Genomic DNA, 19365 nt, shown 5'->3' with positions numbered 1-19365 from the left:
TGTCCGTCCGTCCGTCCGTCCGTCTGTCTGTCTGTCTGTCTGTCTGTCTGTCTGTCTGTCCGTCCATCGTCAGCATGTCGGACAATAACTCAAAAACGCTTTAACCAATTGGCATGAAACTTTGGTGAATTGTTTATATCTATTGACATGAGCTCCCTTTCGATTTTTATAAATTTTAGATTTTACGTTTCTGAGTTCTGGGATTTTATTCATAAAAAAGGGGTGATTTTTCCAGTTTTCGGACATTAACTCAAAAATGCTTGGAGCAGTTTTCATGAAACTTTGGTGAATAGTTTATATCTATTGACATGAGCTCCCTTTCCGTTTTTATAAATTTTAGATTTTACGTTTCTGAGTTCTGGGATTTTATTCATAAAAAAGGGGTGATTTTTCCAGTTTTCGGACAATATCTTAAAAGTGCTTTGAGCAGTTTTCATGAAACTTTGGTGACTGGTTTATATCTATTAAAATAACCTCCCTTTAGTTTTTTTTTAAATTTCTGATAAGACATTGAGAAGTTATTGAACTTTATTCTTTGAAAAAGTGACAGGCGTATCATGCGCTCATGGCACAGCTGTTTGTTCTCATTGTTGAAGGCGGTACTGTTGCCTATAATTGCTGACATCCACTTTATTTGAACTTTGGTGGTAGTTGTCTCATTGGCAATCATACCGCATCTCCTTATTAGCTCACCTGGTCCAAAGGGCCAAGTGAGCTTTTCTCATCACTTGGCGTCCGTCGTCGTCCGTCGTCGTTAACTTTTACAAAAATCTTCTCCTCTGAAACTACTGGGCCAAATTTGACCAAACTTGACCACAATCATCATTGGGGTATCTAGTTTAAAAAATGTGTCCGGTGACCAGGCCAACCAACCAAGATGGTCGACATGGCTAAAAATAGAACATAGGGGTAACATGTAGATTTTGGCTTATATCTCTGAAACCAAAGCATTTAGAGCAAATCTGACACAGGTAATATTGTTTATCAGGTCAAGATCTATCTGCCCTGAAATTTTCAGATGAATCAGACAACCCGTTGTTGTGTTGCTGCCCCTGAATTGGTAATTTTTAGGAAATTTTGCCGTTTTTGGTTATTATCTTGAATATTATTATAGATAGAGATAAACTGTAAACAGCAATAATGTTCAGCAAAGTAAGATCTACAAATAAGTCAACTTGACCAAAATGGTCAGTTGACCCCTTTAGGAGTTATTGCCCTTTATAATCAATTTTTAACCATTTTTCGTAAATTTTTGTAATCTTTTACAAAAATCTTCTTCTCTGAAACTACTAAGACAAATTTAACCAAACTTGTCCACAATCATCATTAGGGTATCTAGTTTAAAAAATATATCCGATGACCCCGCCCGCGAACCTAGATGGCCGACATGGCTAAAAAATAGTACATAGGGTAAAATGCAGCTTTTGGCTCATATCTCTGAAACCAAAGCATTTAGAGCAAATCTAATGAGGATAAAATTATTCATTAGATCAAGATCTATCTGCCCTGAAATTTTCAGACCAATCAGGCAACACGTTGTTGGGTTGCTGCCCCTGAATTGGTAATTTTAAGAAAATTTTGCAGCTTTTGGTTATTATCTTGAATATTATTATAGATAGAGATAAACTGTAAACAGCAATAATGTACAGCAAAGTTAGATCTACAAATAAGTCAACATGACCAAAATTGTCAATTGACCCCTTTAAAAATATTTTCCACTGTAACTACCGGGCCAAGTTCATTATAGATAGAGATAATAGTAAGGAGCAAGAATGTTCAGTAAAGTAAGATCTAGAGCCTGTGTCGCTCACCTTGGTCTATGTGCATATTAAACAAAGGACACAGATGGATTCATGACAAAATTGTGTTTTGGTGATGGTGATGTGTTTGTAGAGAGCCTCTAGTTTTTATATAGCTATTCAAACTACTTATATGAATAAGTCTTTAATAAATATTTGGTACTTATAATTTCCCCATGGAAAGTTGACCCCCCTGTTTATTCATTCAAGACACTGAAATTGGAACATAACATAATGGTATAAGCATATCTAAGATGTTTTATTCATACCAAATACTTATTAATGCATTATTACTATAAAATATAACATAGCTGGAATAACTATGACAATTGGAAAATCTGAGGTCATAAAAGGGGTTTCAGTTTTCCATTTTCTTACATGTTTTATTTATACCAAGTACTTATTAAAGATATTTCTATATAACATAGCTGGAATAGCTTTGATAATTTGAAAATCTGAGGTCTATTAGGAGGGGGGGTTTAGTTTTCCATGGTAGGGGGTAAAATTATCCGTGGCTGAGTAAAAATATTTAAAAATATTTTCTAGATATAGGAAGATGTGGTATGAGTGCCAATAAGACAACTCACCATCCAAGTTACAATTTATAAAAGTAAACCATTATAGGTCAAGGTATGGCATTCAACAGGGAGCATTGGCTCACACCGAACAGCAAGCTATAAAGGGCTAACAACGTTTAATCCTACCAAATACTTATTAAAGCATTATTCCCATATATAGTAGTTCAATAGGTATGACAATTTGAAAATCTGAGGTCTATAGAGTGGGGTTCCATTTTCCATTGTAAGGGGTTCAATTTTCCATGGCTGAGTAAATATGTTTAAAAATATTTTTTAACATGTTTTATTCCTACCAATTAGTACTTAATAATGCATGAAGAATAATAAACCCTCTACCAGGGAAAACTGACCCCCCCCCCCCTATAGACCTCATATTTCAAATTGTCATAGCTATTCCAGCTATGTTATATAGTAATAATTCACTAATAAGTACCTGGTAGAAATAAAACATGTTAGAAAATATTTTTATTTTTTTGTCGAACTTGCCACTTTTGTCTCAGAAAGCTCGACATAGGGATAGTGATCTGGCGCCAGTGGCGGCGGTGGCGGCAGCGTTAGCTAGCTAACTTCTTAAAAGCTTAATATTTCAGAAGATAGAAGACCTGGATGCTTCATACTTTGTATATAGATGCCTTATGATATTAAGTTTCCGTCTGTCATATGTCCATTGTCCTTGACCTCATTTTCATGGTTCAGTGACTACTTGAAAAAAAAGTTAAGATTTTTTGTAGTGTTAATTTCTCTCTTATTATGAGTAATAGGATAACTATATTTGGTATGTGTGTACCTTGCAAGGTCCTCATGCCTGTCAGACAGTTTTCACTTGACCTTGACCTCATTTCATGGATCAGTGAACAAGGTTAAGTTTTCGTGGTCAAGTATATATCTCAGATACTAGAAGCAATAGATCTAGCATATTCGGTGAATGTAATGATTGTAAGGTGTACATGTCCAACTGGCAGGTTTCATCTGACCTTGACCTCATTTTCATGGTTCAGTGGTTATAGTTAAGTTTTTGTGCTTTGGTCTGTTTTTTCTTATACTGTATGCAATAGGTCTACTATATTTGGTGTATGGAATGATTGTAAGGTGTACATGTCTAGCTGGCAGGTGTCTTCTGACCTTGACCTCATTTTCATGGTTCAGTGGTCAATGTTAAGTTTTTGTGTTTTGGTCTGCTTTTCTAATACTGTATGCAATAGGTCAACTGTATTTGGTGTATGGAAGGATTGCAAGCTGTACATGTCTGCCTGGCATGGTTCATCTGACCTTGACCTCATTTTCATGGTTCATTAGTCAATATTTAGTTTTCTTGGTTAAGTCTGTATCTTAGAAACTATAAGCAATAGGTCAACTATTTTTAGTGTATTGAATGATTGTAAGGTGTACATGTATTTCTTGATTGGTTTATATGACCTTGACCTCATTTTCTTGGATCATGTTAAATTTATGTGATAGTTGTAGTAAAGCTTTATATTTAGAACTATCAACATAATATTCAATGATTAGTAAAGAAGGCGAGACATTTCAGCGTGTGCCCTCTTGTTAAAGTTTAATTACTTATTCAATTGAAATCTTCATTTAGTTCATATTAACTATAGTCTATATAATATAATATTTAAAATGATATGGAATTAAATAAATCTCTAATATCCTTTTTTTAATGTCTTATGTTAATAAGCATTTCCATTTTCAAAATATCTTTTTTTTTAATAAAAAGTAATAAAAATGTTTTCATCTTCTTTATTTCTTTAAAATTCATAATAATGTTTGGAAATTTTACTTAGTCATGGTATTTTGACCCCCCTGCCAAGGTATATTGAACACCCTCCTATATACCTCACATTTTAAGAATTATAGCTATTGTAACCCCTTTACAGAGTTATAATACTTCAATTTCAAAAATCAAATTATTTCAAACTGCTTTTCAGAGTTTTAATACTGTAATAAATATATGGTATATATAAAACATGATGAAAAAGATGTTTTGACTATTTTACTGAGCCATGGTAATTTGACCCCCTCCCCTTTTTTTACCATGGAAAATTTAACTCCCTTTTTATGTTAAGATTTCAAATAATCTAAGCATTTAAGCTACATGGTCTAGTTATAATGCTTCAATAAGTATTTTGAATGAAATTATGTTGGTAAAGACTTAAGAGCACTTATACCAAGCCATGGTATTTTTATGCCCCCGCCGTAGCGGAGGGGGCATTAAGTTTTACCCTTGTCCGTCTGTACGTCCCAAAGTTCAGGTTTCCGTTCTCTAACTTTAGCTTGCCTCAACTAAATGTTATGAAACTTATACACAATGCTTATTACCACAAAACACAGATCAAGTTTGAATTTTGGTGGCCTCACTTTAGCCGTTCTAGAGTTATGCCCCTTTACAAATGGACAAATTGCTGAATTTTTCATTTCCGTTCTCTAACTTTGGGTTGCCTCAACCAAATGCTATGTATGAAACTTATACTCAATGCTTATTGCCACAAAATACAGATCAAGTTTGAATTTTGGTGATGTCACTCTAACCGTTCTAGAGTTATGCCCCTTTACAAATGGAAAAATTGCTGAATTTTTCATTTCTGTTCTCTAACTTTAGGTTGCCTCAACCAAATGCTATGAAACTTATACACAATGCTTATTACCACATAATACAAATCAGATTTGAATTTTGGTGGTGTCACTTTAACCATTCTAGAGTTATACCCCCTTTACAAATGGAAAAATTGCCAAATTTTTCGCTTCCGTTCTCTAACTTAAGTTTGCCTCAACCAAATTTTATGAAACTTAAACACAATACTTATTACCACAAAACTCAGATCAAGTTCAAATTTGGGTAGGGTCACTTTTATTTTTACCTACCATGGACAATTGACTTCCCCTTCTTGTATGTCTGATTTTCAATCTACTATAAGCTTTAAAATAATGTATAATATTCTAATAATTATCTAGAATGAAAAAAACAAGGGGGGTCAATTTACCATTGGGGGTCAATTTTCCATACAGGGGGGTTCAATTTAACAATGGCGGGGGGGGGGTCAATTTACCAAAGCAGTATTTTGACCTGGGGTCAATTTTCCATGGGGTTCAAAATACCATATGACACCGGGTTCAATTTTCCATATGGGATTTTGAGCCTGGGTTCAATTTACCATATGGGATATTGACCCTAGGTTCAATTTTCAGGGGGTTCACCATATGTCAACCAGACACCGGATCTGCCATGGAAAATTGAACCCCTCTCTATAGACCTCAGATTTTCAGATTGGCATAGCCCTTTCAACTATGTTATATAGTAATAATGCATTAATAAGTACTTGGTATATGAATAAAACATGTAAGAAAAGATGCTTTTAAAGTTTTACTCATCCATGGTATTTTTGAACCCCCTACCATTGAAAATAGACCCCCACCCCCTATAGACCTCAGATTTTCAAATTGTCATAGCTATTCAGACTACTTTATATAGTAATAATGCTTAACCTTATATACATTTGACATTCATTTAAAGGAAATACAGGGGATTTCATTTTCCTGCAATTTTTAGGAGGTTCAAAATACCATATGACACCGATATGTGTCTTGTTTATTTAGCTTTTTACCAATACAGTTTACGTGTGTTTTGGACTTAATTATTCTTTATTAGTTCTAGACTCTTCTTCCAACTTTCAGATTAATTTTGTAGGATTAAAAATATATTCAAATATAACATTACATAAATGCTTTTAAAATCTTATACATGTTTTAGGGGATACCAGCCTAGTACTGATTGATCGAATTTCATCAATGTCATCATAACTTATGGGAGAGTTTGGAACAACAAGTGGCATGGACAAGTGGGTGTGTCCTAATGACAGAGTTCTTGCACTCAGAGCAAAGTATGTTAATTTACTGTGTGTCCAAGTTTTTCAATATAATGCAAAGTTAACATTAAAAATGTGGTTAAATTTATTTTATGTTAAGAAATTGTATATAAGTGGTTTGACTATATACATAATATAGTATAATCCATTGTCATAAAAATTCATTATATCAAATAAAATTAGTAGATTTTGCTAATCCTTATAATTGAATAAAGTAACATTCATTTTAAGTGGAAAATTGTTTTAACATTAATTAACTTTGATTAGAAAATGTTTGCTAGCCCCTCTTTGTGATTAATGTAAGATAACTCTGGTTAATTTTCCCAACATTTTATCATTATAGGGAGATAATATAATTCGGCTTCATATATAGTCTTTTTCAAAAAAGTTCAAATGCTTTATGTAGGTTCCAATCATTATTTCTCGCTAAAGCATTTGACATAAGTTTGAAGTTTCTGGAATAAAGTGGTGGTTATGGTGTTCTGTTTTTATACGACCGCAAAAAAAATTTTGTGGTCGTATATTGGTATGACGTTGGCGTCGTCGTAGTCCGAAGACACATTAGTTTTCGCACTCTAACTTTAGTGTAAGTGAATGGATCTCAATGAAATTTTACCATAAGGTTCAATACCACAAAAGGAAGGTGGGGATTGATTTTGGGGGTTATGGTACCAACACTTAAGGAATTAGGGGCCAAAAAGGGGCCAAAAATAAGCATTTTTGTAACTTCCAGACATCACTTGTGTGTAAGTGTATGGCTCTCTCTGACATTGTACCACAAGGTTCTGTATCACAGAGGGAATGCTGGGATTGATTTTGGGGGTAATTGCCTCCAACTTTTAGGAATTAGGGGCCAAAAAGGGGCAAAAAACAAGCATTTTTCTAGTTTCATGACAATAACTTGTGTGTAAGTCTATGGATCTCTCTGACATTGTATCACAAGGTTCCAAATCACAAAGGGAATGCTGGGATTGATTTTGGGTGTGATTGCCTCCAAATTTTAGGAATTAGGGGCCAAAAAGGAACAAAAAAAAAGCAAATTTCTAGTTTCATGACAATAACTTGTGTGTAAGTGTATGGATCTTTATGAAATTGTACTACAAGATTTCATATCACAAAGGGAAAGCTGGAATTGAGTTTGGGGGTAATTGCCCAAAAAGTTTAGGAATAAGGGGCCAACAAGGGGCCAAAAATAAGCATTTTTCTAGTTTCCAGACAATAACTTGTGTTCAAGTGTATGGATCTCTCTGAAATTGTACTGCAAGGTACCATACCACAAAGGGAAGGCTGGGATTGATTTTGGGGGTAATTCCCTCAAAATTATAGTAATTAGGGGCCATAAAAGGGCAAAAAAACAAGCATTTTTCTAGTTTCATGACAATAACTTGTATGTACGTGTATAGATCTTTATGAAATTGTACTGCAAGGTTCCATATCACAAAGGGAAAGCTGGGTTTGAGTTTGGGGGTAATTGCCCAAAACGTTTAGGAATTTGGGGCCAAAAAGGGACCAAAAAACAAGCATTTTTCTAGTTTCCAGACAATAACTTGTGTTCAAGTGTATGGTTCTCTCTGAAATTGTACTGCAAGGTACCATACCACAAAGGGAAGGCTGGGATTGAGTTTGGGGGTGATGAATCATAAGGGGGTTCAAAAAATTTGGGGGGGGATTTTTTTTTCCTTTTTTTTCTTTAAAATTTTCCATTTTAAATTGGTTATTTCTGATTTATATATAAAAGCAAATAATAATGATATGGTTTGAATAGGTAAATTAAAATTTTTTAAGTTCTTAGACCACTTTCATTCTGTGTCAGAAACCTATGCTGTGTCAAATATTTAATTACAATCCAAAGTCAGTGATGTATCAAGCTTGAATGTTGTGTCCATACTTGCCCCAACTGTTCAGGGTTCGACCTCTGCGGTCGTATCAAGCTGCGCCCCAGCGGAGCATTTTATTGTGTTTGTTCTTATGTGTATCTTGTGTGTGTGTTACACAGGTTACATGTATTTGTCTTTAGGGAATCAAGTAATGCAGATAATTTAAGACAATATGTCTGCTTCATTTGAATTCTGACATAATAATATACACCATATTAAAACAATAAATGCTTTTACAAGTAGCAGGATCAATGCTGTTGGAGGTAAGATGATGCGGATAACAACTTAAAACAGTGTATTCCTGACAGCCGAATGAAACATGTGTTATTCACCTGAATACTTTACCTCAAATTAAAAGTAGACAGAATACTATTTATATAATGTATTACCATAATACAGGTTAAATAGTAAACATTTCCAGGAGTAGTTTGAGGCAGATGCACTATCCATACTCTCACAGTAGATTGCCTCATCAAACTAAGTAACTTAATTTGTAACTAAATAATATTTATAAAATTATGAAAGGTTCTTTATATTGGTATATAATAATTTTAAACGTTTTAAATCACAAATAAATAAAATTATAGATATACATGAATGTCTTTAATAAACCAATGATAAAACCCATCCCTAGATTTTCCATTCTCTTTCATGGAAAATCCATGGAATTCCATGGAAAGTAAAAAGCGAAAAAAAGGAAAAAATAATATTTCCATCTAAAACCATTTTCCATGAAATTCTATGGAAATATTTTCCATGATATTTTTACATGGAATTCCATGGAAATATTTTCCATGATGTTTTTTTTTCCATGGAATTCCATGGAAATATTTCCATCATTTTCTTTTTAAAATGTATTGATCAAATAAACCTACTGGTGAAGGTTACCCTGTGTAAACTTATCTGTAATAATGAACATAAAAAACTAGGTGCAATGCATTGTTTCAGTTTGGTAAGGTCTTTTGAGTCTTACGCGGGTCAGTTAAATCAATAAAACTGACTGCCTTTTACTGAAGTATCTAGATACAACTTCGAACAACCATACAACCATCATTCTAACCTTCACTTCAGACTAATCTGATTGAATATGATAAATACAATAAACAATAAAAACTTTGGTATATGTTTGCACTGCCTTTATAATAGGAAAATTTAGTTCATTAATGTCACTTTTGCAAACATCAGGCTTCAGTAGATCCATCTCGTAGAACAGCATTAACCATGTTTGGAGTTTCATTTATTCCTCATGATACCTAAAAAAAGGTAATTTTATTGTAATAAATAATTAAATATACTCTAAATAATGTCCTTAAAACAATAATGGTTAATATCTTTAGTAGGTGACATGTTCATTTGATTCCAATTTTATGGGGAAAACTCAATCAAAAGGAATCAATCTAATCATTAATAAAAATGTTTATTTGGAATATGTAGTGTCTATCAAAATATTCTGCCCCCTATCAAAATCCTGGATTCACAACTTGTATCTAACTGTAGAATACATTTAACCTCACTTCAGTATTATATGTATCTGTCCCAAGACACTGGTGCATGAAGTTAAGAGGTTGTTCTGGCCTTTGTCTTTAAAGGGAAAGGCTGCAATTTTTTACTTATCATCTAAATATGTTCATCTTAACATAAAAAACACATTCACTAAGTTTTAAATTTATATTCCTTCTAATAACGGAGAAAATCAAGAATTTATAACTTTTTTGGTTGACCTTCGTGAGTGGGTTGTGACGTTTTAACCCGATTTGTTGAATCCTGGGGAAAAATAAAATCTGTTAAAGGCTTTATTGCTTATCGAAATTTTATATAATTAAAAGCGCACAGATGATCGTTGGTCGTAGTTAATAATCACAATATAAGAATGAAAGAAAATGAATATGCGTGTACCGTTTTGTATTGATTGAATAAAACTTCCTATGTGAAATTATCTAAATATAGATATTTTCGAATTAATTTCATAAATTTTTGTTGAGATTGTTTCATAAAATATCTATTGAACATTTTTACTGATATTGAAGTGAATTTTGTTTTTACGTTTTATTTACCGTTATAACTTTGATAACCATTTCAATGCAAAATATATGTGAACAGAGTGTGTAAATTATTTTGTAAAGTCATTGTTTATTTCTCGATTAGAGGAGAATTCGTTTGAACTTTAACTTGCAGCAATTTAGCCTCAGGCGTACACAGGTGTGAATTCAAGCGTACACGTATGTGTATGTTGTCATTTTGAATGGATTAACAGAAAGAGTATAGCATGTTTAATACACCAAGATGAAATATCCGATGACAATAGAGAAACAATAACTAAATTGTATAAATTAATTGAAAATACCCCTACAGAAAAAAAAGTTGAGGGCCAGTTGAGGGCCATGTGGCGGACAGTTGAGGGCTAGCTGTTTTAAGTAAAATAGTTGAGGGCTAGGTGTTGAGCAATTTAGCTCAACTCAAACCTGGCCAAGCACTGTATGTTGGATAGATGTCGCTCAACTGGCCCTCAACTGAAGCTGGCCATTAAGTTGAGGAAAAGTTGAGCAATTGATCTTTGGTTTTCATGTAGTTGAGCAAAAGTTGAGCATTCAGACTTTGATTTTTTTGTAGTTGAGCAAAAGTTGAGCATTCAGACTTTGATTTTTTCGTAGTTGAGCAAAAGTTGAGCATTCAGACTTTGATTTTTTTGTAGTTAAGCATTCAGACTTTGATTTTTGTTGAAAAAGTGAGATATAGCGATCCTGCATTACGTCGGCAGCGGCGGCGTCCACAAATATTCACTCTGTGGTTAAAGTTTTTGAAATTTTAATAACTTTCTATAACTTTCTTAAACTATCCTGGATTTCTACCAAACTTGGAAAGAAGCTTGTTTATGATCAAATGATAGTATCCAAAAGTAAATTTTGTAAAAAAAAAAATCCATTTTTCCGTATTTTACTTATAAATGGACTTAGTTTTTCTTTAAAATTTTAACAACTTTCTTAAACTATCCTGGATTTGTACCAAACTAGGATAGAAGCTTGTTTATGATGAAAACCTAGTATCTAGAAGAAAATTTTGTTAAAATTTTGTTCCATTTTTTCCGTATTTTACTTATAAATGGACTTAGTTTTTCTTCCAGTTAACATTACACACAGTCTGCAGTTTAAGTTTTTAAAACATTTATTAGATTCCAAAAGTAGGCGAGACACTGAGTTCCGCGGAACCCTTACTAATTTTTTTATAGTTGAGGAAAAGTTGAGCAATTGATCTTTGGTTTTCATGTAGTTGAGCAAAAGTTGAGCAATTAGAAATATGAGCCGGTGATATAAATGTTATGTTCCATCTGTTTTCCATTTATCTTTGTGTAGTGCAAGAAGACAGGATGTATCATTATAAATGTACACAGAGTTTGAGGCCAAATTAAGGGAAGCACATGTTTTTATACATTTTTCTGTAATTATTATAACTCGTAACATAAAGATAAAGATAAAAAACAAACAATATTTTTTTATCATAATATATATCAAATATTCAAGATTTAGGTAATTAACAGTTATTATCAGGGGCACATTTCATAGGGATCACACTGTCACAATACCCTAAACAACCTCAAACAAATTTAAAATTTGAACTGGCATGAGCATACACATGGCAAGCAAAGATGTCTTCTAGCTATCATGAACAAAATATGGATTTTACAATGGATGTAGATCAAAAAGTTACAAATAACTGTATTGACATTGATTAGTGCAGATGTATTCTTCTGATGACATGACTCTTGGATTTAGGAAGATTGCTGTTTTTACAAATTTATGGATAACATCTTTTGGTAAGTACATTGGATTAGAATTTCCACCATTTTGAATAAGTGCATTATATATATGCTCTTTTAGTTCAAAATAGTGATATTTAAAGTGTCTTCTTAACTTTTTAGAGTGAAGAAAAAAATTAGACAATTATCAAAATGTGTAAGACAGGAGACATATTTTTTTTATTATTAAGACAATTTATTTTAGAAAGTATTACTAATAAAATAAGAATCTTCTAATATAATGAATTTGGTATAAAACTAGAGATCTGGGGTATGACTGCCAATAAGACATCTATCCACAAATGAAAGATAAATATATATATCTTTTTTTATGGTTGAACAACACTTTCTGTTTTGAGTATTTTTGCAATGTGCACTTTGAATACCCATTTTGTACTGACTGTTGCCATTTTGGTTTATCAAGGGGGGTGGGGGCAGAAATTTTTAAGAAAAGAAAATTGTTTTTGGGTTAAATGAGCAGATACACTTAATACAGTTAATAGGGTAATAGAAATTTTATTAAGGCCTTTAACTATAATTTAAAACAATTTTGCTTAGACATAGCTAGATCAATTTTACTAGTCCCTGGTTTTACCTATAGAATGATCAATCATGAAGACAGCATTTAGAATTATTTTTACAATACTTTGCTTTATTGAGGCACTCTGACAGTCAACAAATTAAAATAGCGGGGAAGAACAATTTCATAACCTTTTTTCCCAAATAGTAAAGCAAAGTATCAGACACATTCTTATCTTGTATTTATCCACATTTGTTTAGTTAAATTAATTGATTTGTATAATTGGTTTATAAAGGTAGGCAATACAGAACAGACTTTTGATGCCAATGTTTCAGAACAAATATGATATATGATTATGTCATCTTATTAATTTTACAAACAGTGTTTTGTCACATTTATAGTTATCATAATTATATATATATATATATATATATAGGTTTAATTTATTTTTAATTTCAGACTTTGGTCTTATCCATTTCAAGATGTTGTACACAGATGTCACATGTGCAATTAATAAAAAAATGTACAGTGGAAGGAAGATATTACAAAAGAAAGAAAAGGACAATTAAGGATTTTTCAACATTAAACATTGTTTCAATATATATATCTTACTTCTTCTTGCATAAAAAGTAATATGGCTGCAGGATTAACTAGATTTTATTTACTACCGGTAGATAACATTTAAAAAGCAAGGATAAAGCTGTCATGTAGTCTGTTGTGAATTTAGATCTTTCAGCAGTATTTTGGCTATATAAAATACACAATTTAAATTCATTTTTTCTACAATTTATGGTCATCAGTTTGCAATGACCAGCTAATGCTCAACTTTTAAAGACCTGGCCCTCAACTATTGGCCACCTAGCCCTCAACTTTTAATGACCTAGCCCTCAACTATTGGCCACCTAGCCCTCAACTTTTAATGACCTGGTCCTCAACTGTTGGCCAGGTAGCCCTCAACTCTGATTGCTCAACTGTTGGACACCTAGCCCTCAACTATGATATTTTGCTCAACCTTGCTCAACTAATTTGCATAAAGTTGAGCATTGATAGTTGAGGGCTACCTAATTTGCATGGCAAAAATCCATGTAGCCCTCAACTGGCCCTCAACTATTTGCTCAACTGACAGCCAGCTAGCCCTCAACTGGCCCTCAACTGTTTGCTCAACTGGCGGCCAGTTGAGCAATGCAGTTGGCCATCCTATCATTTTTTCTGTATGGGTAATCATTCATTTTTTTTAATTCCAGAAGTGTAAACAATATTACAGTGGGACAAGTTTCGATTACTTTCTATGCAATTTGCATTAAATCAAAATATGAAGTTAAAAAATAGTACTTTTAATCTTAAAAATTAAACTTTTCGTTTCCCAATTTATAATAATTGCACATCTGTTTAATTTACTTTACCGGACTTCTTTAACTTATATTTAAATCTGGCTATGTTAAAATGCTAACAATCGTAAAACTCTCTTAATTTTTAATTGAAAAAAAAAATACAACAGTACAACATGCATGATTTTTTTAATTTTCTTTTTAACATTTCATTCTTTCATAATTAAATTAATCTGCCAATCACTTAAACGAATTATTTGTAAAAATTATTGTTTATTTCATTAATGGATATACATACATTATAAATATAAGCTAATACATAGGATTTTTTTTAACAAGTTTTTTTTATATTCTATTATAATTTTGTGCAATGCTAAACAGGATAGCCATCATTAATCCAAATAAGTAATACAGTAGTTGGAATAAAATGCATATCTGTGTAATGTGTAACTGATATTGACGATTTTAGAACAGGTCGTCCCAACCTCGTTGTTCTTGAAACAATCCTTACTAGTAGACTTGCAAGTTTCCTGACGTATAAGCGCCAGAGGTTCTTTCTAACAGTCAAAGCAGACTAGTAGCTTTTCGTTAGTATGTATATGTACAAGTGACATGTCTGACTCTGAACAGTTAGGAAACCGACTTAACAATGATCTATAGACATCGACCGCTTGTTCTTGATATTTGAAACTGCATGCATAAATTATATATACGTTTATGAGAGTGATTATTTATCTTGTGTCTGACGAAAACTAAATGCCTGCATGGTTATATCTTGCCATTTTGTATTGGTTTGGTGGGTGTTCACTCAAAATCGTAATTCAAAAATTGTGTTTGTGAGATGTAGATTCACTTCAATAAAGAATTTCGTCTATATATTTGTTACAAGTGTATACCACAGAGAAGCTCTAAAAGTATATTACTCCCATTTGGTTTGGGTGTGAACCATCGATGTTTACAGCAATATTTAATGAATAAGATGATGATGGTAGAAAGAAATATGAGCGTTATGTGGCAAATATTACATAAATGTCGGACTATGAGTTATCTATCTGTATGAAAGGATTTCCAATACATTGCATTGTACAACCATGTCGTTTGACTCAGACACACATCTTTTACTTTAAGATATATGTATGAAAGATTCTATATATATATTAAATGTAACAATAATCAAACGCCTACAGGTAATAACTAAACGGGTATGAAGTTTTTATACAGATTTATTCTTATTTACATAATCATTAACAAACTAAATAAATTGAAGAAAGAACTACAGTGACACACACTACGATATAACAAATGGGATACTTAATTATTTTTAACCATGCTATGCAGAAACTTAACACATCAAGTTAGCGCACGTGAATACCAATTTGGAACACGATGTGTGATTTTGTATAAAAATATCAAAGTGAGCAGTAACTTTGTCTAGCAAACATTTTTTACTATGCCTCTCTTTATCTCTTTCCCTTTACAATTACTATTACCCTTTTCGTCGATCATTCTCTATATATAGATATAAGAAGATGTGGTATGAGTGCCAATGAGACAACTCTCCATCCAAGTCAAAATTTATAAAAGTAAACCATTAGTATATTTTTTTCTAATCGGTTTTTAGCTCACCTTGCCCGAAGGGCCAAGTGAGCTTTTCTCAGCACTTGGCGTCCGTCGTCCGTCGGCGGCGGCATCGTCGTCGTCCGTCGTCGTTAGCTTTTTACAAAAATCTTCTCCTCTGAAACCACTGGGCCAAATTTAACCAAACTTGGCCACAATCATCATAAGGGTATCTAGTTTAATAATTGTGTCCGATGACCCCGCCAACCAATCGAGATGGCCACCATGGCTAAAAATAGAACATAGAGGTAAAATGTAGATTTAATTAAAATTAATTTCAAGTTCTTTGACTACATTTATTCAGAAACCTATAATATGTCAAATATTTAATTACAATCCAAATTCAGACCTGTATCAAGCTTAAATATTGTGTCCATTTTTGCCCCAACTGTTCAGGGTTGGACCTCTGTGGGCGTATCCAGCTGCGCTCAGCGAAGCAGTTTATTATTTTACTATAACTCTAAAATGCTTTGAACAATTTTCATGAAACTTTAGTGAATTGTTTATGTATACTGACACAAGTTCCCTTTCATTTTAAAAAAAAATTCTGGTTTCATGTTTTGGAGTACTGGGACTTTATTCATAAAAAAGGGGAGGATTTCCCAGTTTTTGGACAATAACACAAAAACACTTTGAGCAGTTTTCATGAAACTTTGGTGGCTTGTTTATATCTATTGAAATATTTAGCTCCTTTTTGTTTTTTTATAAATTTCTGTATGACATTGGGTAGTGATGGAACTTTATTTGTTGAAAAATTGTCGAAAACTGTCCATTTTTCACTTTGGACGGTTATAGAATTTTATTTGTTTATAAATCAAGGCCACAAACTTAGTTAAACTTGAGGTTGCCTTAATTGTGCCAAATTATTCATGTTTTGTGTCAATGGGTACCACTGTGTGTAGTAAACTTTTAAGTGAGCACTGCTCACAGTATTTCTAATTGATCACATAAATTCATTTAAAGTATAAAGACGAGCTTAAATGGCGACAGGTGTATCATGCACTCATGGCACAGCTCTTTATTATTTCTGTTGCAATGGAAGAAGAAATGAAATTCATCATCTATTTCTTCAATACAGCAAGAATTCCATTTATTAGATAAAGAAAAGTAAGAGCAATTCTGAAAAAAAAATTATTGATGGATATATAGGATGGCTGTATATTTAGAAAAACAATCAAAGGTATATTAACAGTAAAGCAAAAAGAATGGTAAAAAAGATTTTTCAAAATATAAAGGAATACCTTTGTTAATTAGATGAAGCAGTATTATAAAAATTGGCAAAGTTTGGCATTACAAAATAATAATTGTTATTAAATATTTTATATTGTAGACTTGGAACTGGATGGTCAGTCCACACAGAAAAGTTTACGAAATTTAATAAAGGGGAACAACTTAGTATGGAAGAACAAGACCATATTATGAATGTTATATCAAAGTCTGAATATATAGAGCAGGTTGAACAGGAGAGAATTGGGTAAAAAATCCTTTTCAAATGTAACTCTACAATAGATTTGATGTGTTATCCAACCTCATTATAACCCCCCAACAAAAAAAAAAACAACACACGCAACTGCTTAGGTGTTTGTCCGTTCATTTGTCAGTCTGTTGGTTTGTCTGTTCATTTGTAAGTCCTTTGGTTTGTCTGTCCATCATATTTTTGGGGTTTACTTTAGCTTAACATGAACTTTTTCATATCTAGACACTACATGTACAGTACACATTTGTATCAAACTTTCCTCCTAAACACTTAGTCAGAATTTTATGAAACTTTTTCAGAATCTTCACCATATAATGCCATTGTGCACCCAGGGCTTCCAAAAAATATTAGAGCCAGCCAGACATTTTTATACGACCGCAAAAAAATTTTGTGGTCGTATATTGGTATGACGTTGGCCATATCGTCATCGTCGTCCAAAGACACATTGGTTTTCGCACTCTAACTTTAGTTTAAGGGAATGGATCTCTATGAAATTTTACCATAAGGTTCAATACCACAAAAAGAAGGTTGGGATTGATTTTGGGGGTTATGGTTCCAACAGTTAAGGAATTAGGGGCCAAAAATAAGCGTTTTTGTAACTTCCAGACATAACTTGTGTGTTAGTGTATGGATCTCTCTTACATTGTACCACAAGGTTCCATATCACAAAGGGAATGCTGGGATTGATTTTGGGGGTAATTGCCTCAAAATTTTAGGAATTAGGGGCAAAAAAAGGGGCAAAAAACAAGCATTTTTCTAGTTTCATGATAATAACTTGTGTGTAAGTGTATGGATCTTTATGAAATTGTACTACAAGGTTCCATATCACAAAGGGAAAGCTTGAATTCAGTTTGGGGTTAATTGCCCAAAACGTTTAGGGATAAGGGGCCAAAAAGGGGCAAAAAATAAGCATTTTTCTAGTTTCCAGACAATAACTTGTGTTCAAGTGTATGGATCTCTCTGAAATTGTACTGCAAGGTACCATACCACAAAGGGAAGGCTGGGATTGATTTTGGGGGTAATTGCCTCAAAATTTTAGGAATTAGGGGCCAAAAAGGGGCAAAAAAACAAGCATTTTTCTAGTTTCAGGACAATAACTTGTGTGTAAGTGTATGGATCTTTATGAAATTGTACTACAAGGTTCAATATCACAAAGGGAAAGCTGGGTTTGAGTTTGGGGGTAATTGCCTTAAACGTTTAGGAATTTGGGGCCAAAAAGGGGCCTTAAAACAAGCATTTTTCTAGTTTCCAGACAATAACTTGTGTTCAAGTGTATGGATCTCTCTGAAATTGTAGTGCAAGGTACCATACCACAAAGGGAAGGCTGGGATTGAGTTTGGGGGTGATGAATCATAAGGGGGTTCAAAAAATTTGGGGGAGGGATTTTTTTTCTCTTTAAAATTTTCCATTTTAAATTGGTTATTTCTGATTTATATATAAAAGCAAATGATAATGATATGGTTTGAATAGGTAAATTAAAAATTTTTAAGTTCTTAGACCACATTCATTCTGTGTCGGAAACCTATGCTGTGTCAAATATTTAATCACAATCCAAATTCAGTGCTGTATCAAGCTTGAATGTTGTGTCCATACTTGCCCCTACTGTGCAGGGTTCGACCTCTGCGGTCGTATCAAGCTGCGCCCAGCGGAGCATTTTATTTGTCTTATCCCAATTTTAATCCCTTAAGATCTAGTAACAAAAGGCAGTCATGGTAATCAGTTGGACATCATATAAACAATGATTGACATAAAAACTATATTCAACTTGACTTTTGTTATAAATTTGATGTTCTGAAGTAAACTGTTAAATTGACAGTTCATCGTTCGAAGTGTGCAACATCAGCGTACTTATATCTACCTTAGACTCTTTATTTGTGCAAAATTACACTGCATAAATATTTACTTTCGTTTTAAAAAAGCCTATTTTCCTAAAACCGGATGTTTACTTGACATTGGTTAAACACGCACCACAGACGTTACGTAAAATCTGTGTACATTTACTAAGCATGATTGTGTTTAAGAAGCTCTTTCCACGTTATTTCTTCAAGAAAATACTGGAAATGAATGTTAGATAAAGGTACCAATGATAATTTTAGCATTTTTGAAGAATTCAGATGCATAATTAAATCTCACACCTACCAACATGCGCACAATTGTACTAGTTCAAACAGTATGGTTCATACAGTTTTTCGCTTAAAATCTTTATTACTACCTTTTAAAATTTTTCATTAAATCATAGTTATATATGTATTTCTGATGACCAAAATCTTTTTGACTATATTAATTATATGCAAACCACTGAAATTCAAGAAAATAACTTCGTACGGTGACCTATAGTTGTTAATTTCTATGTCATTTGGTCTCTTGTGATGAGTTGTCTAATTGGCAATCATACCACATCTTCTTATTTTTATATTAAACAGACTGATCAATGTCCAGTTCAAAATAGTTTACCTGTCACCTTGAACAGGTAAATTTCAGTTGTCAGACAACTAATTAATCATGATGTA

General features: G+C 32.8%; 2 protein-coding genes across 6 annotated transcripts in view; both read left to right on the top strand.

The window, feature by feature from the left end:
- Positions 1-2062, top strand: part of LOC127712430 (zinc finger protein 862-like) — a 307602-nt gene extending 305540 nt beyond the window's left edge. Inside the window, exon 3 of the transcript XR_007987074.1 lies at positions 1490-2062. The gene's annotated coding sequence lies outside the window, so the exon portion shown is untranslated. The remainder of the gene's footprint in view (positions 1-1489) is intronic.
- Positions 1-19365, top strand: part of LOC127712432 (rabphilin-3A-like) — a 362038-nt gene that overhangs the window by 33263 nt on the left and 309410 nt on the right. For all 5 annotated transcript variants that reach the window (XM_052218873.1, XM_052218870.1, XM_052218874.1 and 2 more), the window contains 2 exons: positions 6129-6258; positions 16709-16852. In XM_052218873.1, coding sequence (XP_052074833.1) covers positions 6182-6258; positions 16709-16852 — 221 coding nt within the window. In that variant the 5' untranslated portion in view covers positions 6129-6181. The remainder of the gene's footprint in view (positions 1-6128; positions 6259-16708; positions 16853-19365) is intronic.

The sequence above is a fragment of the Mytilus californianus genome, unplaced genomic scaffold (assembly GCF_021869535.1).
Source record: "Mytilus californianus isolate M0D057914Y unplaced genomic scaffold, xbMytCali1.0.p SCAF_8, whole genome shotgun sequence".
NCBI classification, from domain to species: Eukaryota; Metazoa; Mollusca; class Bivalvia; order Mytilida; family Mytilidae; genus Mytilus; species Mytilus californianus.
The sequence above is the reverse complement of the archived record's forward strand: the minus strand, read 5'-3'. Positions and strand labels throughout refer to the sequence as shown.